The following is a 22,880-nucleotide window of genomic DNA, read 5'->3' as shown; positions in this document are numbered from 1 at the left end:
AAAGATCCAGGCTGCTTTCATCGGAGGCCGTTGGTGTCATTCCCGAAATTCGAATGCGGTTGGCTGCTGCTGAAGAGTGCCCTGCACACACCAGGACAGCAGGACACCACATCCATGTTCCTGGAGGGTATGTCTGATCCCTAACATCTCACCGGTCTCATGCGCAATAAGGACTGTGCAGTCCCTTTCCTAATTTAAATGTATTAAGCAAATTCATGCTAGTAGCTGGATTCCTGTACATACCTAGAGGAAACCCAAGGATTGAACAATTTAGGGTGAACAGAGCTCCTGGCAGAATGCATCTCGGAAATTGTTCACCACAGAAAAATAATTCAGACTTACAACAGATGCATTTGTCTGTAGGGATCTTACAGCTCTTCTGGAGTTCCTACAATGACCAATAGTATTAATACATATTTTCTTTAAGCTTTATATTTAATAACATAGTCCTACGAGCAACATGTTACAGTTTGAAAGAGATTCCCTTTACAGGCAATCCTTTTCAAAATTACTCGTAATATACTTCCCTGCACTTCTGGTAACTGTCAAAAATTGGCTTCTTGTCAGATGTAATACTCGTCTAATTTAATGCAGCATTTCCTGTTTGGATATTTAAGTAATTCCAATATTTTCTCTAGGTCTTGAGTTTTCTCTAGGAAAGCATACTGCAATAGCCTGCAGTGAAGGCTGGCTCAGTACTCATCTGATGATTTTGATCTTGACTTCTAGAAGATCTAACCATCTAGTTCAGTGAGCTGCTAAGTCTCAAAGCAGTCAGGGTGTCAGTCTTCACAACTATTTATTTCACAACTCTGACAATAGAATTTAATTGGAAATACTTGAAAAGTTTGTTCCAGAACAGCAAGGACTCCAAATTTCTGAACTGTTGCTAACTGAAATTTCTGATAAATATTTCTGCATGTAAAAATGAATGCCCTGAATCTACAAATGAGGGGGAAAACAGAACTGGGCAACAAACAATAAATGCAGGCTCCTCTTCAAACAGCAAGGTTTCTTAGGACTCAGCTCATTAATTTTCCCTGGGAGATATGCAATTGAAATTCAGCGAGAGCTAAACGCTCGACTCCCTTAGGTTCTTTAAAATCCCAGATGAAGTGATATTTAACCAGTTCCCACACTAACAGAAATCAGTCACTTGGCACAGCGGTGCTGTCTAATTGTTGGTCACTATAATGGATTCGCTCCCAGCCCAGCGCTCAGTGACGTCAGTGCAGGGGCTCGCATGTCCTGTCCTGCTGGGCTGGTGGCAGCCGAGTTCAGTGGCCCAAAAGTCCCCCAGTGCCACACAGGGCACACGGCTGCGGCGGAGGATGCCTTTCATTACCCACCGGAAGGCTGTGTGTGCAAATTCAGCTTTCCACAAGCACTTTCTGATTTTCAGATGCATATTTAACACATAAGAAGTAATATATCCTGTGGGCATGACCCTCCTCACATGTTCTATAAAACCAGTGACATTACCTCCCTCTCTGCCTATGAAATAAAATGAGACATCTCTGGAGAGATTTACTCTTGAATAGCCCCAGCTTTTCTCCCTTTTCCCACTTTGCCTCCCCTCTTTCATGCCTGGCGGCCTCACTTTGCTGCCAGAACTGTCTGAACTGGTGAGCTCACTCCCCCCGTGCTCCTTTTTTTCCCTTTCTCTCCTTCCCTCTTGGCCTTCCCTGGCTTTCAATGGGCTCCTGCAGCTACCCAGGCGGACAGCATTTCGTTGCCACGCAACTCCCTGAAAAGAAGCACATGCTGCTGCTGCACAGACAGAGCCTGCCCGGCTGCTCCAGTGATGCTGTGGCCTAATTTCTACCTCTGTTGTACGGACTACAAAAGGGAACATCTCCACAGTGGAGGGCCGGGGAGGACTGAATTATCTGCACTATTTTTTTGTTGTTTGTTTTTTTCCCCGCTCCCCTGACGGGGCGCATCCCCTTCCATCTCAGGGCCCCCAGAAGTCATGCATGTCTAATCTGTGTACATGCATTTAGTGCTGCTCGCTGGGCTTTGCAGAGTACCCAGCTCTCTGGTAGCTTCTGGCTGAGGTAACAGCACTTACAGAGGTTTGCGGAGCTTTCCTGTAGGTCTCCTTTAAGGGCAGTTTTGCATGTAAATTCTCGAGGCCATTCATCGTTTCCTACCTGACTCTTTATCTCCTGGGTGTTTTTTTTCTTTTTTAAGGCCTCTTTAGGAATGCGAGCATAGCCTTTCTCATTTTCCCTCCTTTCACTGGGCCTTCCTGAGAACAAAGACCAGCAAACTAAGAAATTCCTTTGGTTTTTCCACAGCCTGAAGAGAGATCACTGTTTTATACATGGATTTAGGTTTGGACTGCCTAATCTTCTTAAAAGCCAAGGCCATACAGATTCAGAGTTTGAGGTTTGAACTCAGCTCTGCTCCTGTAATCCGTCACTGTCTATTAGAGACAGTATTATTAGGTAAAAAACTGCAGTCAGAATAACAAGTCAATTTCCTTACATTTATTGTTAGCTTCCTTAAATTTATTGTTAGCATGGTTTTAAGATGAAGGTTGCTTACGTTTGTTGCCTTTTGTCAGTTCTGTTACCAACTCAGCAGCTCCCTCAACCTGCAAGCAAACGTGAACCTCAGAGAGAAGCTGTGCTGAATTCAGCCTGACACAGTCTGATATTGCTCTGGGGCTCTGGGTATTCCACTGGTCCTCCTCTCACCTCTGGACCAAGGCTGAAGTCCCAGTCCTAATCTACAAGTCCCTAATTTGGTTAGTATACATCTACTTTAAGGGCAGCCAAGAATCTTCATCCCCTGATCCCTCGAGTCAGCACTACAGTACAAATTTCTGCCAGCATAGCTACATCAACACAAACCATGAAAAACGTGTGTAACCTCCAGCTGACACTGCCATGGCAGTGAACGCCTGCTTCAGGCTCATTTATGCCATCAGGGCAGCGCATTTGTCAGCTTAGTTTGCACCTTTCAGAAATGTGCCGTAACTAAACAGGCAAGAACCACCGCGGCATGGAAAAACACGGACGTGGCAGATGCTCTGTAATAGACAAGGCCGAGGCCAATGTCTGTGGACACATTACAATTAAGAAAGACTCTGTGAGGACACAGAGATCCAAGAGCTCTCTGTAGAAGAACAGTCCCAGCCCAAATGTTCCAGTTCTTCCCTTCACGACTACGACACAGTAATTACATGACTGCAGCCACTTTCATTCCAGTGTACTTTATGTGTACATTGCTATGAATGTGATTCTGCTTATCTTTTCCTTACCTTTTGCTTATGTCCTTCACAAAGGATCAGAACTCTTGAACTGCATGGCAGCCATAGCTCTGGAACACTAAAAGCAAACGCAGTGGCAAAAGTGAAGTCTTGTCCTTTGGGAGCAAAAAGGGAATTGCAGTCCCTGATAGTTTCACGTGCTATGAAATCATTGTGTTATTTACAAAATGGTTCGAGACTTTCTGGACAGAAAAGTCCTATACACATGCAGAACAATAGTACTTGCATGAGTCACACATATACTGCATTATACAGTTCCTCAAATATCCTTCCTTCCCAAACACACTCAGTATAAGATGAAACACAACCTAATAGCACTAAAGAAACAACAATGTGTCTTAGCACTACATTAAAAATTCACACTCCCATTTGAAGTCTAAGGGGGAAAACCTAAAGGGAATCTAAAAGGGAAAATAAGGCCCCAGAACAGCCTATGGCCAAGACAAAGCTAAAGAAAAAAATGAGGTGATCCCCTGCAAAAGAGGTAGAGAACTGAAGAATAGCAGCATAAGTCGATTTGCCATACAGATATCAATTTCTGACTCACTGTTCGGAAGCAGCCTGGGTGTTTCCCTCCATGTTTTCAGCCCCTGCATCAATTCAAGATGATCCTAGAGCTTGGCCCCCAGCCAGAAAGTGGCAAGTGAAATAACGTTCCAGTGCTCGCACTGTGAACACACAGCTGGCTTCAAAGGGAAATGGACTAATCCTACTTCATTTCCCTTCTTCAGTAGGTGTTTAAAGAGCTTTGGTGCGCTGAAGGAAATCGACCAGAATTCATTAGTTTCCTTCTGATTCAGCTCATTGCTGTTGGAAAGGGAAGCAGGTAGGGATTGCAGGATCCTACTCAATTTCCTTTTGAAGTAGACTTTGAGCCAATTCTGCTCTCACTTGTGCACACACGGACCTTCACTAATGATGCCCGTAGTTAAATGCAACAGCTCTCCAATCTGACTAAAACGTATAAAGTCAATAAAGGGAAAAAAATATTAAATTATTAAAAGAAAAAAAAGATGGCCTATTTGACTTCATTGAGAACTTTTGCCAATTCCTAGAAATTGGGCATTACAGAGAAACAAACTCAGAAAATCAAGAGAGGAACTTCTAGAAAGAGACAAAAGAGAAAAGAGAAGGGGGAAAAACAGTAGGTAAGAGGAAAAGAGCACAATGAAGGAAAAAAAGGAGAGAATCATTTTATAAATGTATCATATACATTTTTTTTTTGCTATTCAGTGGAAAGCTACAGCTAACTAAACCACTGATTCTAATAGCTAAACTAAACCCTAAGCATCATTTTGATCTCCTTTGGAGGTGGTTTAGGAAATAGAGACATGAATTTTAAATCAGTTACTCTGGACAGAAAGTTTCTCTTCCCGTTCATAAACAGATCTCTCCATTTCTCTCTTCAGAGCTCATGTCATGTTTATAGGAGCCATCCCTATGTTACTGGAAGCAGCTGGATTCCAAGTGTTTCCAGGCTGTACTCTGTTCAGTTTAACGGCACTGCTTTCGAGACACAAAGCCAGAGCTCGAGCCCTTCCAAAGCAAACCTAAAATTAACCACCTAAGCAGAAAATGGCTTGTGACAAACAAAGCAGAAAGGAAGAAAGCTACAGAATTCATGGTAAGAGCATGGCTTGAGATAAATCAAATGGGAACAACATGTATAAATCTTTTAAATCTTTTTCTATTTTGTAATTGCAGTGAAGACTAAGAAGTATTATTGCTGTACTGAGACTTCTAAGTTTGCACTGTGATACTTTAAATGTTGAACTGCTTTATGAAGTTGCTTTCACTAATGATAATGAATCATAATAAGTTTGAAGCAGCATATTACGCAGAAAACGTGTCCTCGACATGGAACCAGGCAAAATGCTTTTAAAATACCAATGCTGTGTCTGAGAAGACATGGCTAATGCTCTCTCTGAGCAAGTAATTTGAAATGTAATTCAACCTACTCTAGAAGAAGTTATATGGCATTTATGACTTGCAAAGATTGAGAGCTTGGTATAGAAATACTGGGACAACTACAACAATAATATAAATAACTTGTTCTCTTTGTATGTACAACTCATTTTCTTCTTCCAAAGACAAAGGTTGAATGTCCCATCCCTCTCTTTTATTGCAGTGAATGGATATTGTACAGGAAGAAATCAGTCACCATTTGTAGATAACATCACAAACAAATAAATAAACAAAAGCATTTCACAGCTCAAACATCCGAAGTCAAAACTAGCTTATTAGGCATTTTTCTTTTTTCTTGTTTAGTGTACTTCAAATTGGTTTCAAAGTACAAGAGAGTAGATGGTACAAAAAGACAATTCCAGATCGATCAGCTCACTCAGTATAACTAACTACATTTTCTTAATCCTGTCTTCTTTGCTGCATTTATTTCTCTGTTGTTATTATTCTTGTTTGCTACATGGACTACACAAAATGGTTTGCTTGTTTGTTTCATATTCCTTTTGCAAAAACTGCATTCTCCTCCTTCCTGTCTCCTCAGTTTTGCTATCCCTCATACAGAGACATTTCCTTTTGTTCCTGCTGTGCATGCATAATATATTTAATCTCGTATGGTGTCTCTTTAGAATTCAAATTTCCCTCCAATTTGAGATAAATTATTGTGGATAAAACCATTTCCTAAATGTAGCCAAACCTTTAACGGAGATAAGAATTTCTTTTTTAATGTCAGAATCATTTCAGCTTGCAAAATGTTCCAGTAAAACCTCCCCTTCATTCCTAACGTAAAGAGTCATAGATTGCTTTTCTGAAAATAAAAATGAAGTCTAAAATGAGAAATGTAGTTCAATAACTTAACCAACCACAGAGGCAGAGTTACTATTTACAAATGGGAGTTAGTCTATGCAAGGAGAATTGGGCTGTTGAAGACGTAACAAGAAAAGAAAACGTCATTTGATTTACATCAGAGTTGCCTCTAAGATTTCAAATATGAGGCAGTGAAAATCTGAGGAAGGGAGATTAAATACTGTCGCACTAGGTAGGACATAGTGACAGAGGGACGCCTGCCCCTAGTGCCATTCTTTGACAGGTACCAAACGGCCACGTCTGCCTGCAAGGAAGACTTAATGCACCACGGAGAGCAATGCAGGCTGCCCGGAGGAGGAACAAAAGGGAAAGGAAAGCAGTCGGGGCCAGGAAACATCCAGTCCTCCCACTGTGCACTGCACACAGTGCAAGGGCTTGCCCAGACCACCCTGGACAACAAAGGCATTGCATGGTGTTTCCACTCACGCACGATTAAGAAAAGAACAGGGATCAAGGACACTACGTAACATCACAGTGACCACGGTAGTAGGTACTCTGGAAACGCATGACGGTCACTTCAAATTACAGACGCCTGCATTCATCAACTGTACCACCTAGACCCAACACCTTTTTTACATATCACAAAGCAGGAAAAGTTGGATTTGATGCCTACAAACTTACTTTCACTCATAGTTTTAACCTATGACTTGTCAATATTACCCCATCTCCTTGAATCGTCAGATATAAAATATGACAAGCTACTAAAAATTCAACATTCTCAACAGTACAGCCTCCTAAGCAAGAGGTTCAGAATTTTAACATTACATAAAATGTATTTCCCAGTTCCTGGACAAATGTGCTTGCTGTGGTAATTGTGTCCAAAATGAGAAAAATGAGAGAAAGCCTCGTCACTAAACTGTAAGGGAAAAACGGATGTACTAAAATCTTTTCCTGTTCAATGTTGGATTAAGCAACTGTCTATTTACCAGGCCTATATAAGACTGCAAACAGAATCCAGCCTATTATTATGCATTAAAAAGTGAGCTTTATGTATGAGAATGCCCTCACTTGCTTCATTGTACCAGTTCAAAAAATGTAATCTGAAATTACTGTGAAAAGTGGATAAATCACTCCACATTAAAAGCTTGCGTTATTAGGACCTAGTGTACCCTCTTGGAACTTACCTGTGAAAACTGCTTTAAATTGCAAATCCCAGCTTTACCTTAAGCGACTAGAACACAACATCAAAAAATGTTTCAGCAACACCCCATTAAAAAAAAATAGTCTAGATTTACCATCATTCATTTGTTTCTTATCTGTTTCTGGTTCTTGTTAAGAAGGGCTTGCTGCAACACTTACAAACTCCTGACAACACCAGGTGAAGATTCAAGCAGGAAAGCTGTACCCATATTACCCACATCCATTGTTTGTTTAAAAAATGTAGTAATGTTCCCAAAGACAATGCTGTGGGCTCTGCACTATCTCAAAATAAAAGAAAGAAAAAGGCTTTCCAGGCTGCAAACGCATGTTGCCAGGCCATGTTGAGTTCCTCATCAACCAAAACCCCTGGGTCCTTCTCCTCAGAGCTGCTCTCAGTCCATTCTCTGCCCAGCCTGTGTTCGGGTTTGGGATTGCCCCGGCCTAGGTGCAGGACCTTGCACTGGGCCTTGTTGAACCTCATGAGGCTCGCACAGGCCCAGCTCTCAGCCTGCCCAGGTCCCTCTGGATGCCATCCCTTCCCTCCGGCGTGTCGACCACACCACACAGCTCGGTGTCATCGGCAAACCTGCTGAGAGTGCACTCAATCCCGCTGTTCGTGTTGCCAACAAAGAAGTTAAGTAGTGCTGGTCCCAATACCAACCCCTGAGGAACGCCACTTGTCACTGGCTTCCCGCAGACATCAAGCCATTGACTGTAACTCTTTGAGTACAACCATCCAGTCAATTCCGTACCCACAGAGTAGTCCATCTGTAAAATCCACATCTCTCCAATTTAGAGACAAAGATGTTGTGCGGGACAGTGTCAAATGTTTTGCTTTTGCTTTTCAAGTGCACTTAGATGCAAGAGCAAATGGACCAGCTAAAACTATAAACCAGAGAGATGCAGACAGCATTTGATTTAATCCGATAATCTAACTGCTGTTTCAGTAAAATCTAAACAAGAATTCAGGACAAGTTATTCGTCTGTAAAAAACAAAAAGGGCTACAAGAGGTAAAAACAAATTTTCTTCTTTGAGACTGTGTGTCACTATACAACTATTAGAGGTTGTGTTTAACACTAACCGGTCCAGCTGGCTTCTTTGCTTTCCCAACAGTCTTCATAGCTTCCTTGAGTTGTTTTCTAAAGTCTTCTTTCAGCTAGCCATGTTTGTAGCACTAGAAGAGGGAGAAACAAAGCAATTGTAAAGCTTGTTAAGAAATAGTTCATGTGTTATTAAAGGTGAGCTTCCTACTTGCAGTTCTATTTGCCCTTCCTTCCCAAAGGGGGTCAAATCTTTCCATTTAAAATCTGAGCACTCTTCAGCACTCAGGTCTCTGAGACAAGCACTGAAAGCTACGTCCTGATCTGTCCTGAGCTTCTGAAAAGCTTAGAGCCACATTCTAACAAAGTGCCAAACGATCCCCCCATAGCAGTTTGGAGTCTACAGATACAACACAGCTCTCAAGCTGGCTGAAGCACTGCTAGCCATGGCAGTGCAGACAGCAGAGTGGTAGCCTCCAAATACAAAAAAGCCCCTGAGATTGACATCTTCTCAGAATGATTCACACTGTAGACAAATCTGCCTTTGCAAACAGCCGCACTGTACAAGCTACTGCCCACTGGCTCTTTCTCAAGTGTTCATCGTGCCACACTTCAGTGGAAATCAGTAATCCTTATCTATGCTGCCTGCTCTTCAGAGCGTTTCCTGTTCTGTTTCAAGTAAGGTCAGCCAGGTTAGCTTAAACTGAAGAACTCTGCTAAGCTGGATGGCCCCGTCTGAAATGGACAGGGGCGCATCTATACGAGTAGTTCAGTCTGAGGTGTGGTTTCACATTGAACCTTGGTGTAAAGGCAAGCAAGTTACCACAAGAGCGAAGTGGTAGCCTGCTTTCTTTAAGAGAAAGTACTCTCTTTAAGAGAAAGTGCTTTTTCTTTAAGAGCACTCTGCACAGACAGCCTCTACTAGTTGCACTGGTAGAAAAGGCTGCAGGCCCTGGCTTGCCGTTAAATATTCATTATGGAAAATCTGCAGATTCCCAGATTCTTCATCCACATGATCTCTGGATTTTTTTTTCTTTCTGTATCTCAGTCCTCCAAATGATGAAACCTCGTGCTCAGTTCTTGAACCTAATGCTCAGCTTTGCTAACTGTTCTTCCTTGAGGAAGGCAGCTGAGGTGTTGCCTTTGTGCTAGCATCTGTGTTATGACCCAAAGAAAAGGGCACCTCAGTCTTTATTAATGAATCTTGTTTTCCAGCCAGATGGCTTCGAGTCCATAGATCATGGGATCTGAAATGTAACTATAAAAATGTAAAAAAAAAAAAAGACAGGCAGACCTTGACAGTTACACAGTTAAATCATATATAGCAGCCAAGCACAAATTAACGGGAATGTTCTCAACTATCCAAAAGAGATGAGTCTATCAAGGTCTGGAAAACAGAATCTTCAGAAAAAAAACACCACAACAGGTGAAGTATTGAGTCATTCTGAATGAAGGACAGTTAAAACAAAACCAATCATCATGTAAGATTTATATGTTCGTGTGTAAAAACGAGATGGGATGTGACAGGTTAATCGCCCTGTTTATCTGTTTCTCTGCTATCAGCTGTGAATATCCTCCATATCCTCATCAGTTAATCACCTATAAAACCAGCTAAATGTAAAGGGGAATCACCCACAGTAGAATAAAGAACTAACCTAGGAGTTCTGTGTGCACTCCCCGCAATCCTAAACACCATGAAGTCTATGAGTGTCTGCAAATTTTGCTCACCAGACAAGGGGGAGAGGAAGGATAGCAGTGAGAAGTAGCTGCAGTTTGCACAGCGTACAGCCCACGCTGGTGCCCCAGAACTGTACTATGCCGTAGGTATGCGTTTCAATTAATCACATGGGTTGCTCAGACCTGAAAATTGGTATCATTTTCCTCCTGCTCCCCCTGGAAGAAACTAACAAAACATTTCCAGAAGTCAGGATTGCCTCACGTGAAAACAGAACGCTTTAGGTTTGCAACATGAGGTGCTCAAAATGAAGGCCCAGATAATCTTGGCACCGTATGCAATCCCACTAACTGAAAATTAAAGGAACTTGAATTCTAGGTATTCAGACCGTTCTGAAAATCTTAATTCAATTCCATAGAAAGTAATTAACTTCAACCTAAAACACTACATTTGTCACTCTGCTCTGATCAAATTTAAGATCTCTACTGTTTCTTCCTGACACGTGTGAACCATTCATAAAGGACCTCCTGTAAGTAAAAACCATGAAATTTAAACAATAAAAGCACATTCTCCTTTTTCCCCAACATGAAAATGACTATCCCTCTTTTCTCCAAAACTCAGAAAAAAATTACCTATAACCTGAGAACAAAGATAAGCAAAGAAAAAACCTCCCAAGTAAAATGTTTGCAATTAAAAGAAATTTCGAACAGAGTACATCCTTTAAAACCAAATTTGATGAATATCTTTGTCTAAATCCCCCATCAAAAATGATTTTTCTTATGAGGGTGAACGAAAAGGCTGAAGTCATACCTAATTCAAATCACACCACCCTAGTGAGATGGAATTATCTCCGTTTACAGAAGGAGAGGTTTGATCCTAATGGTGTTTGCCTGAAGCTCTCTGGTAGAGAAAAGCTTGAGCTATAATGACAGAGTGTGCACAATGACACACATTACCTTTTGGCTAAGTACTATTTTAGCAAGCTTTAGAAGTTTATCATCACTATATGGTAATTATGACTTTTCTCAGACACAAAGAATTATGGTTTTTATCAATGGTTCATGCCAAATCTAAGTCCTTAAAAGAAATCAGCCCAAAGCAGGTGCACAGAGCTGTCAGACCTTGAAATTTGTTTTGAAACCAACCACCTGTTAGTGTAATTGTGTAGCTGTTTTTCCTGGCTTATGGGATTTTAGTTCAGCTGTTGTTCTCATGCTAACACTTATTTCCTCTAAGAATCAGTCTGTCCATGTACTCTAACTTACAGATTTCCATGTGACTGTCTTCACAGTCTGTTTCAGTGTATACATGCAGAATGTCTGTTGCAGCACCCTTAACCAATAACACGCTTTGTTTAAAAAATAGCTCATGATTGCTATAGGAAAATGTCTGAAAAACAGTATTTAATGTCCTCTGTGTCGCATTTAATCACTTAGATGACTCGTCACTGCTTCTTGTTTATTTTAGAGTGCAACAAAGAACATTTACTCTTAATGGATGATCTCAAAGACAGATTTTGTGTTGGTGCCTGACTCACTTTTTGCTGATAACAGAGCATTGTTCCTGACGGTGAAAGTCCCGAGTCAGGATTCCCATTAAAACCTTCTGTTTCTAAAGATTTACAACTTCACCAGAAGCTGAATCTGGGTTAGAAGTTAGCAAGTGCGCCGGAACGCTTACTCAAAAATTCTGATAGAAGAAATCTGCCTATGTGTGAGATAAAAGTGTAAAAAATATTATCAGAAGGACAATGGCTTAATATGCTTTTTATAAATGAGAAATGGCATTTGAGAAATAACAATGAGCTTGCACTTCAGGGGCCGGTTAGAATTGCTGTTCCTTTATTCTCCAGATTACTGTTTTCAGCACCCTTTGGACGTAAGCCACCCCAGAAAAAGAATTGGACACTTGGGTCAGAACAATAGATGAGTTGTTCATGAAATGTCTCCTGGCACACTCATTCCCAGTCATCCCGCAGCTCCACACTGCCCTCCAGGGAGGGCTGTCCACAAAGTCACAGCATATCCCTCAGTTTCCCTCTGTCAGGAGACTACTTGGGAATATACACAAAGCGGGGAGGAAAAATAGAGCTGACATAAACATAAAAATATTCATAAGATATTTCATGACATAAACCCAGCAAAAGATAAATTATAAAGATTAAATATTCCATGTGTTCTTATTCATGCACAGATAACGGCTATCCAAATGCCTTTTTCAAGCATCACATAAAGGAAACAATAAACAATTTATGGGTAATAGTTCATAAATATATGCAGCGCTGTATATCCAATGGGCATAGATGCCTCATTGTGTAAGACACGATTACTAGGTTTATGCACGATATGAAATGTGGGTTGTTTGCAGCTATTTAAAATCATTTTGGGACACAATAAACTGTTGACAAGATTTATCCTATTTAAATATATTGCCCATCCCCGACTGCAGAGCATGTTGTCTTGTGTTTATCAGAAGGAACACTTTCAAAATGCATTGAGAAACTCAATTGTTTATCATTGTCCCAACTTAAAAGGACTACACCTTTGTATAGAGTTCTGTTAAAAGAAATCCTGCTGCTTATCATAATCACGTACTTCCCCAAAGTTCCTGTTTTTTTAGAAGTCTTATTAATTGCAAATGTTGTTTACTAGAGGAAAACCGTGATTGAACCTCTAAAACAAAGGGAATAGTTGTAACTTTAATCCTTTCAATAAGCCTTTGTTTCCCATTGACTAAAAACTTCCTAAAGGAAGTAGAGCTGCGAAAATCCAGGAAGGAATTAGATTTGCCAAATTCTGTTCCTACTTGGATTTAGATGCAAAGCCTTTGTTATTCATTGTACAAATGTTTGAGTAAAAACAGAATGATCAATTTAAAAAAAATTATGTATTTTTGCCAAGGATGAAAATTATAAATAGGAGAGCTTTCTCTATCAGAGTGAACTATGAACTTACTTAACTTAGAAAATGAATAATATGTTTATTTTTTAGCTGCTAATTCTTTTTTTCTGTATTTTTTCCCTTTTGGTTATCTAAGAGAAACTGGGATAATGGACTGATGAGGTTTACACAAGAACCTAAATATATACATTAATATGGAAAGGAAAACCAAACGCAACCTCTTACTTAAATTAAGTATGCTTTGCAGCATCCAGGAGAAGAGAAATCTTCAAAATCCCTTTCCATGACAACGAGTAATTGCATACTAGAAAGTGTACTATTGTGGCAATAAAGCTGAATTCCCTGAAGACCTTTCAGAGACACTACCAATTTGTTTTGTATTTTTTTCCACATGCTCCTTTTAACTCTCCAGGTTTTATCTAGCCAAATATGTAGTCTAGGTAAATATAATCTCACTTATTCCATAAGCCAGAAGCCCTTTTAATTTCGTACGCTAAAATAACTTAAATGCAATTCCTATCTCCTTCCCATCAGCACAGTGTATATTTAACTGTCCATTTCTTGATCAATACTAAACTGGAAGATTAAAGAATATTTGAGCAACCATTTTTGTAAAGTGCTACAGAAGGATAGACTGTGGAAGGTGCTGTCTGTCTTCAACTTCTCATGGCTTCAGTTTAGCATGATGTGGCACCCAGCTCTTAAGTAAAAGCAGCACTATATTTTAACAGAAGTATGTCAAAGGTTAGGCTGGGCTTAGCTGGATCATTGAGCTGGGAAGACTGCACTACAAGTTCCAGCAGCCACCAGCAGGCAAAGAAATGCTGTGGTTAACATCACATCCAGCCTCTGTTTACTGCTAGCTCAAACCATCCAGTACAGACAGTGATCTTCAGCCTACGCAGAGACAGATGCCACTGGATTCCTAGAGAGACGCATTAGTGACTCTGCTATGGAAACACCTATAAGTTTTTTTAAAACAGATATACATATGACCAATAGCTTCAGTTTAGGATACTGCAGATGCTAATGCCTAAGTTTCAAGGATATATCAAATATCAGTATTTGCAGTGACTTAAAACTGGGAGAGGAGAGGAGGGGAGAGGAGGGGAGGGGAGGGGAGGGGAGGGGAGGGGAGGGGAGGGGAGGGGAGGGGAGGGGAGGGGAGGGGAGAGAGGAGAGGAGAGGAGAGGAGAGGAGAGGAGAGGAGAGGAGAGGAGAGGAGAGGAGAGGAGAGGAGAGGAGAGGAGAGGAGAGGAGAGGAGAGGAGAGGAGAGGAGAGGAGAGGAGAGGAGAGGAGAGGAGAGGAGAGGAGAGGAGAGGAGAGGAGAGGAGAGGAGAGGAGAGGAGAGGAGAGGAGAGGAGAGGATTTCTGCATCTCACCGTTGATCACAACACTTGACAAGCTTCTCTCTCCCTTTAAGACGGAAAAGGCAGTTTTAATTTAAACCACAAACTGTTGACCAGGCCTCAGCTTGGCTTTGCAATTCGCTGTATGCCTGAGGGATAAATTATTTAGCATTAGCACATGGTATGTCATGTCTTGTTACCTAAGTGGACTGTGGCTCCCATCCAGCTGTACCCCCGGGGCCCCAGGATTGGCTGTGGCTGATGTCACCTCCATTTGGAAATCCTCGCCGAGGCCCCCGGGACGGCGCTGGCGGCCGCCGGGCTCCCAGCCCTCCGCCTCCCCCTGGGCCCAGCAGCGGCTTTTTCCTCTCACTTTCCACCGGCTGGCCGCAGGTACTGCCCCAATTAAGTGGTTTTCAGTAGCGGTGCAACGAGACAGAAGGTGCGGCAGATGAGCTCCAGCATCCTCGCGCAGTGTTTTGTTCTCTTAACGGAAGAGTTGTAATAAGTCCGGTGAGATGGATGCGGCAAAAAGCATTTCTGCTGCAGACCCGGATTACTTCAGAATTTTGAGGGATTTAACCAAATATGAAGTAACTGTTGTCAGTGAAACTATTCTTCAATTGGTTTTTTTATTATTATTTTCAGTGCATTGTAGAAATTTGTTCTAAAATCTTTCTGCCACTGCAAGGCAAAGGTATTCCAGACAAATGGCCCGAGAGGACGTATTCTGGAAAATGTTCCTGTTAGTTTGGCAATGGAGTAATTAACTAGAGTGCCCCCTGAGCGGCCATATTTTATCTTCAGTTAACACCCCCATTATGTTAAAAGGGGTTTTTCCTTCAGAACCGCCTTCAGGTTAGTTGCCCACAGAGGAAATACTCATTATGCTCTTCTCTACTGGAAGGCTCCCAGCACAAAAACAAGGGTTACAGGGTTGGTTTGTTTTTATTGAATTTTGCAGCAAAGCCAGTGAAATGCTGAGAATTACAGAGCGCTCGGTCACGCAGATGGTAATGTCTGCTCAGCGGTGAGGCACCAGATTTGCATCTGTAGGTTAGTTAAGATTCAGCAGCGGTTCTCTTCAGCCTTGTGATCTAGGTGACAGGTAACAGAAAAGACACAACTGGCGTGCTGCAAGAAATCCACGTGCTTTATTACTGTTACATTACTGTTAAATAGAGTACTCGATACCCTACCATCAGAACTTTGTGTCTTGTGGTAAGAAGGTATGAAAACCGTGATTTGTCCTTTCTGTTACTGGATCTTAATAGCTTGAAACAGCGTTTCACGTGAGAAGAAAGGATTTTGTGAAAGCTGTGTGGTCTTTTGGTGGTGAAGTGCATAATTCTGTGAGACAGAGGCAGAAGGGGAACTTTGCGAGGGGATTCCCACCAGAAAAGACGCTGAACCAATGCAGAACAAAGTGCTGTAAAATAAACAACTGTAGGACAGGAAATGAAGAACTCTAATCGATACCGCAAGAGGGATTAGCTAGTCAAATGTGAGAACTCAAAACTGCAATTTAAATCAGGACAGCTAACTCCCTCTTCTTGTCCTGTATAAAATAAACAAACTACGGCCACAGGACTCAACAGCTGCTTGCAACTTCGATTTTGGGCATTTGAAAGTTGCCACCTGCAGCAAGGCCCGGCCTCAATACCGCAGCATTGATTTAAGCACCCAGCTGGAGGGAAACACCTGGATTTGCTCTAATGCTCATTCTCCCCAAATTACCAGGGCTACTTTTGGGTTTTAGCTAGCTAATAATAAACTGCAGGATTCAGAGGAAGAGAGGAAACTCAGGGCAGGCACTGGTGACTCAGTTTTATTTATGAGACACCAAAATCACGCATTGGTTTGCCCCAGCGTGCTGGCACCAAGCTGTGTGCCACAACATCTCAGCGCCACGTGTCACCCCAAGTCAAAACGGGCTGAGTCGTGAGGCAGGACAAGCCCTGTGGGAACAGCAGCAGCCGAAATGGGGCGTTTTGCAGAAAAATGGGGCGTCCCCAGAACGGCGCTGAGGCGACAAACTCTCCCCGCTCCTGCTGCCCGTGCGCAGCTCTGAGGAGAGCGGTCCCGCCCTCCGAACCGCCACGCTCAAGTCTCGCGAGAGTTGCGCCGGTAGCACAGTGTGGTGAAGATCTCGCGAGAGTTGGTCGTGAGGGACCGTGAGGGGCCGGAGGATGCCGAGTGCCGCCGGCCGCGGGCAGGGCCCGGAGCGCGATCGCCGCCCGGAGAGCGGGGAGCAGCCGGCGGCCGACGTGGGTCTCCGCCGGGAGGGAGCGAGGGGGGAATGGGAGGCGCTGTGGCCGCCTTGTCGGGGCTGCAGGGCCCCGAAAGGGGGAAGGGAGAGCGCCCGGCCTAGCGCGGGGCCGGCCTGGGGTGGGGAGGTGGCAGCGAGGTGGCAGCCTCGCTGAAAATGAGTGTTTGAAAATGAGTGGGCTTAGTTGGGAAACTGTGTAGAAGTGTCATCTTTCTAAAGAAAAGGCCCTATCTACTTGTCTTACCTGACAGATTTTGTTAGTCGGGCTTGCTTTGGCTGCCATAATGGCATACAGTCTGTTGTTTTTCTCAGTGAACCTGAATATTGGAAGGAAATACTTAGCAATGGGTCTGCTTCAGTGGGAATTAAATATATTTTCAGGAGTAGGCCCTTTGGAGAGGCATTTGTACTAACTTCTGTGTAGCAGAGTGATCCTGTCATGCGTTCAGTGTTGAATTTTTTTCTTTCACAGGGCACAGTTATTTCACTTGTGCATCTGTAAAAGTCTGATACGCATTTTTTCACTTCAGTGTTACAGCTAATTGTTGTATATTACCTCAGTTAACTAATGATTTTATTTGTCACTTTGCGTGTGCTTCTTTGATATATATTTCTCATCTCCTTTTTAGGATTATGCTAAGGAAAGATATGGAGTGTCATCAATGATACAATCCCAAGAGAAACCAGGTCAGTTTAAAAACAAAAAAATTAAAAGAGGCCAAAGAGGGGAAGTTATATAATACATATCTTCAGTACTTGTTTGAAAACTCATTTACCAAACTTTTTCATTTAGATCCTGCTGTTCTTCTTTCCCTTTATCTGAATACTTTTGGTGCTTGTGAGGCTGCATTTTAGGTGCTGTGTCCAGGTTTGAGCTCTCTGGTGCAAGGAAGACACTGACTTGTGGAGCCAGTCTGATGGAGTGCTGCCAGCCTGGGCAGGGGAAGGAGCACAGGATCTCTGAGGAGGGGCTGAGGGAAATGGGCTTGTGCAGCCTGGAGGAGAGGCAGCTGAGGGATGATCTTGTCACTATCTAAGGTTACTTTATGGGGGGGGTATAGAGAAGATAAAGCCAGACTCTTGAAGGTGTGTGGCAATCAAACAGGAGGTCATGGACATAAGTTGGAACAGAAGCAAATCTGATTGGACAGAAGAAAAGAAAATCGTGATAGTAGTTAGATATCAGAGCAGGGTCCAGAGAGATTATGGAATTACAGTCTTTGCGCTCGCATGGACCTTGCCCCGCGCAGCCTGTCAGTTTTTGACTGTTTGTCACTGCAGGTTTGACTTTCTTGTATTCAATTATTGTTATTTATAGTATACCAAGTCCTGAGATGTTGGGTGGTTGGGGTCTTTTTTGAGTAAGTTCTGCTATGGCTTGTTGCAATAGCTCTCTCTGAGTAGGCTATATTAATATTTATAGGTTTTTATTGTTGTTCACACTGCTGTGTATTCAGAAATCCTCACTTCATACTGGTACAGAATTGGGATTCAGAAAGACATTTCAGCTAGAGAACAATGTCCTAGATCAGCATCCCAAGAAATATTTATCTTCACATTATTCAGTTCATGAAACAAGAGTGAGGGAAGGTAACAGACTGGCTTCTTGTAACTTTTTCATAGTGGAATGTAAAAAAAAGTACATATGTGACTAGGTATTTTTTCTCTCCTCTGAATGGTTGTTTTGGTTGACCTCCCTTAGGAAGGGAAATGCAGAATGTAGGGAAGAGGAGGGGCCACAAAAGCAATCATAGTTTGAAAACAACTGAAGGGGAACATTATGCAAAAAAAAAAATAGCGGGATGAGAAAATCACCAGAGACTGTATCAACAGGCATTATTGAATAAAATATGCATTAGCTGCCAAAGAAACAGGACTAAAGTTGAAATTCTGTCACAATGTTAGCCAGCCCAGCTGCTGGCTGCAGCGGTCTTCTTGTGCTCCATTTCAACGTGTTTAATTGTGAACAATACCAACTTGTTTAGCCAGCTTAGCAAAGGAAAAGAAGTTGGCTGGGGGTGGTGTGGTAAGTGCTGGAGGGGGCAGCAACACAGCCATCCACACTTGTGTGCGTAGATAGCTGTGCAGTCACAACCCAAAGGGCGTAACGACATGAAAAAGGCACCTTCTCAGAGGTAGCAGCTGACTAGTTAAACTGCGCTGCTGACTGTAGGCTGAAGGATCGCGCTGTTGGAGCTCCTCGCCCTGTGCTCTCTGCGATGGCGTTTGGCTCAGCAGAGCTTCTGCAGGCTTTGTCCCCTGTGCCAGTTTCACACCCTCTATCAAGAGCTCTGTGGGAGCCCCAGCTGCAGGCTTGGATGGTGGATCGAGTCCTACTGTCTTGGAGGAAGTCTACCCTGCCAGCTGTCTCATATTCAAAAGAAACACTCAAAAATGCTCTGGAGAAAAAATAAGTTGAGAAGGCAAATGGTAGAAGCTATGGGAAACGATGTGGAAAGGGCAGAGTGCTGTAGTTAGGGTTGTTGTCCCCTCAATCATTGAAAAAGTCTCAGCCAATACATGGACAAGATTTAGTAGGCTTTCCACTGGACATAAAATAAAACTTACATCCACTCCTGCTGTTCCATTCGTTAGAAAGTGGCTACCCAGAACACCAAATAAGGTAACAATAAAAAACAGAATGCCTGTAATAAAAGATTTCAAGATCAGCCCAGTGCCTTCCTTAAGATTGATGCCCTTTTAATTTAAAGATTCAGAAGTTCCTGCCAGGGAAAGTTCTTATCAAAGGAGTCATGGGAGCGTGTAGTCATCATTCAACATCAGTAGCGCACATATGTGTTTCCCTGAAGTATTCTGGTTGCATTGACCATCTTGAAGGAGCTACCGTGTGGGGCATGGGGTGCCACAAATGCGGGTGTTCCATCTGTTTGTGCTGTGCTTAATTTCTTGCTGAAGTCCATGTGGATACGTGCCATGTCAAAGTCAGAATAATGAGTTGTGGGTGGTGTGTGCGGATCGGCATACAGTCTGGGAACTGGAGCCAACAGCACAGGTGTGGGCCGGAGCTCGGTTTGCTGCCTGTAGTACGGTTGGTTTTAGGCTCGATATAGTAGCTGCACTGAGCTGAGGGCATTGGATGGACATGGGGAGCTAAAAAGTTTAGATGGATTGGAGCAAATTATTCTCTCCAAAGGAAGAGCTTATTGTCATTTCACTGCACTCAGAGATTCTTGTTCTTCTCCAGGCAAAATAAAAGGTCTTTCACTTTGTCACAAAGTTTATGCATAGATACTCTGCCCTGCTCCACTGTATTCACACACACACACACCTGTGCCTTCATTCTTGGCCCACCTCAGTCTTTTTTTGTGCTAGTGTTGGCTGCCCTGCCTGTGTGGTGTGCTTACCTCCCATTACCTCATGTCTTTACAGTCCTTCCTGCCAGCTCGAGGCTATGACTGCTAGTAAACTCCATTTGCCTTTCCCTTTTTGTCTGTTCAGACCTGTTGGTTTCACCTCCCCTCTCTGGAAGCTGCTTTCATCTTAAACTCCTTTTGGCTTTTAGTTTATTATTATTAAACATCCACTTTCTTATTTTTTACAATTTTATCCAACGTTGTAATGATGTTGGCGCTTCACAGCGACAGCAGAAATATTTATAACCCTTTCAAAATTCAGTGATGTAAGTTAGACGAACCTAGAAGAAACGTTGTGTAAAAGTGATTTTGACTTGTGTGACCCATATAGCTTTTTGGATGTTTATTTTCTCCTCCTATGCTTAAAAAATGGTAGAGTTCTGCAAGAAAGATAATTCTTATTTACTATGTTGAAAAGAAGAGGTTGTGCTATACATGAAGGAAATGAAATTAAAAAATACAGAGTCAGTTTCTCCTTAAATATGATTTTAAATAGCAATGAATGTGACATAGCATGAACATTCAATGGGTGCTGGCCATGTAAATTCAGACCTAAGAAAGGAGTGTTTGGTCTGATCTTTAATATCTGTGTTCCTTGTCTTCACTGCAACTGTAGCACAATTTACAATGTCTTTTATTTTTGCGATATTATCTGTAAGTGTTTGTGCAGCAAGAAGAGGCAAGAAAACAAAATGTAAGTATAGCTTGCATTTGCCAAAAAATAGACAGTAGTCTGGAGAGTATGATGGGAGAACCGCCAAGGTGAGAACAAGAAGCTTCATTTTTATCATGGAAAAGATAGAAATGAACTGAAAGGAATTCCATGTGAAATGATAGGTGAGAATACGGAGGGAAGACACGAGCTACAATATGTTGGCTGGACAAGAGAAAATGAGTGGCAAAGACAAATGATTGCTTATACTAACAAGCGTAGACATTACCATGAACTAACAAGCATTGACATCACCGTGAACTACCAGCATTTTAGAAACAAGAGGAAAGAAGACCAGATTTGGGACATATAGGGAAACAGTGATGGAGAAGTTGCCATGTCTACTGTTGAAAAAATCACTTAATTGTGCCTCTTTTTGGATGTTGTTTTGTTACCCTTTCTATGGAAGTTGAAATAGTTTTTAGTAATTATATATATATATATATATGTGTTTTTTTTTTGCATTAAAGGTGTCGTTTGGTCTTGGTGAAACATGGACCATTATGTATCAAAAAGATTTTTAAGAAATATTTATGTAATGCAGATGGTTCTTGAAACACTAAGGATCCATAAAAAGAGTAACACCTCATTCTGTCTTTATGATTGTGCCTGGAAAATATTTTGGGTTTCTAGTAATACAGTTTTAAGTTGACTGAGGTAATTTTAACTGTAAAACTCTTTTAAATACCAAACTCTTAGAAGTACTAAAGCTTATAGGTTGTGCTGGTTGCTTGTTTCTTATAGTACTGATGAAGTTTGAACAACAGGGGTTGCTGGCAAGCAATAACATCTTTACTCCCCTGTCTCCCTTCCCTAGTGCAGGTGCACGCACGCTTATGAATATATTCAAGTCAATTTTGTATCACGTTTCTCTGTGCACTTTCATTCTGTTCTTATTTTGATGTGTGTCTGTGAAGAAAAAAATGCGTTGCCCTGAGCATAAGGGCATACAAAACATTTAAACACTACCACCCCCTTTCATATTTGCAGAGTTCAGAATACCAGTCCAGTGCAGAATAATAGGATTTCAGGGCAAGCTGTGACTAATGTTCAGGGACAGAAGGAAGGAGTGCAGAATGGCAGATGGTAAGCTGGGTTAGACAAACTTTGAAAAAGTTCTGTTGGGAAGAGAAGCCTTAGTCTTAGACTAGCTGAAGAGTCTTAGTGAATTTAATGTTATTTTGCAACATGGGAGAAGTCTATGATGAAAGATGAGAGAGTGAATTTGTTTATGTTACATATCTCCCTTGAAAAAGATGTTTTTGTATAATCACTAGTTTTAATTGCATACAAACTATAAAAGTGAAGTCCTGATTCATTTAAAAATATTTTTAACTTTCTTTCTTTATTATCCAAATTCTACCCTTTCCTAACCCTGCATTGAATGTTCCTTTAATTTGTAGTGCACATGTGTTTGTAGATTCATTTTATTTAAAATAATGATTATTTTACAGCAATATTCACCCTGCTTATGTATATACAGAGAACAGCCATGTCTCCTCTGAGCCATACGTTCAACATACCAATGTCCATGTTGTACAGTGGAGCAAGGCAGGTATCCCTTAGCGAGCAGAAATCCAGGCTTGAAAGTCCAGGTTCGTGGCGCAGCAGAGCGAAGTTGTATAAAAACAGTGTAGTCATTCTGGGTGTGCCATCCACAAACTACAATAAGCCTTGCTTTTGTTTTAGGACAGTTTGACCCTGCAATGTAAGTCAAACATTAAGCTTGAGCCAATTTAAAACTCCTTGATCAAGTGTTATTCGCTGAGAAAGGAAATGAGATCTTGTGTGTTTTCAGTACGAACTTCTATTATGCTGTAGGTACACAAAATAGTATTTTGGATTTATTGTAAATTTTAGCAGTGATAGAAAATGTATCTGGAGTTTAAATGAAAAATGTTTTCCTTCCAAAAAACAATTTTAAAATGTGTTATTTTCTGTAATGCAGATCGAGTTTTGGTTCGAATAAAAGACTTGACAGAGGAGAAGGCTGATGAGGTGGTTTGGGTTCGTGGCAGAATTCATACGAGCAGAGCTAAAGGTGAGATGCCTCCAGGGATCTGATTTTTATTTTGTCATTTTGTTGGTATAAACTGGACACTTATTTTGGCGTCATGATTTTTCGGTAAAAGGAAGCAAAGCAATTACTATCTGTTAATTATGTCTTGCGTATAAGAAAACTTTGCCACTTGGTTACTCAGTGTTCACTTCAACCGGCTTTCTCTATTTTCTACTCTTCTTCTCCTGAAAGGGGAAGAGGACATTTCATTTTCAGCTGAGCGGAAAATCAGGTATTATTATTACACTGTTGTAAAA

At 41.8% G+C, this 22,880-nt stretch overlaps 2 protein-coding genes across 6 annotated transcripts in view; one reads left to right on the top strand and one right to left on the bottom strand.

Moving 5' to 3' along the window:
• Positions 1-16,255, bottom strand: part of THSD7B (thrombospondin type 1 domain containing 7B) — a 518,195-nt gene extending 501,940 nt beyond the window's left edge. For 4 of the 5 annotated variants that reach the window (XM_066999215.1, XM_013186367.3, XM_066999222.1 and 1 more), the window contains exons 1-2: positions 14,410-16,255; positions 8,326-8,418 (exon numbers count right to left, since the gene is read on the bottom strand). The gene's annotated coding sequence lies outside the window, so the exon portion shown is untranslated. Of the gene's footprint in view, positions 1-8,325; positions 8,419-14,242 lie in introns of all 5 variants that reach the window. The other variant, XM_066999216.1, reaches the window with a different exon arrangement.
• A 67-nt stretch (positions 16,256-16,322) lies between these two features.
• Positions 16,323-22,880, top strand: part of DARS1 (aspartyl-tRNA synthetase 1) — a 39,405-nt gene continuing 32,847 nt past the window's right edge. Inside the window, exons 1-3 of the mRNA XM_048062739.2 lie at positions 16,323-16,476; positions 17,108-17,165; positions 22,513-22,605. Of these exons, the coding sequence (XP_047918696.1) occupies positions 16,399-16,476; positions 17,108-17,165; positions 22,513-22,605 (229 nt within the window). The 5' untranslated portion in view covers positions 16,323-16,398. The remainder of the gene's footprint in view (positions 16,477-17,107; positions 17,166-22,512; positions 22,606-22,880) is intronic.

This window comes from Anser cygnoides, chromosome 6 (genome assembly GCF_040182565.1).
Source record: "Anser cygnoides isolate HZ-2024a breed goose chromosome 6, Taihu_goose_T2T_genome, whole genome shotgun sequence".
Classification (NCBI taxonomy): domain Eukaryota; kingdom Metazoa; phylum Chordata; class Aves; order Anseriformes; family Anatidae; genus Anser; species Anser cygnoides.
The sequence above is the reverse complement of the archived record's forward strand: the minus strand, read 5'-3'. Positions and strand labels throughout refer to the sequence as shown.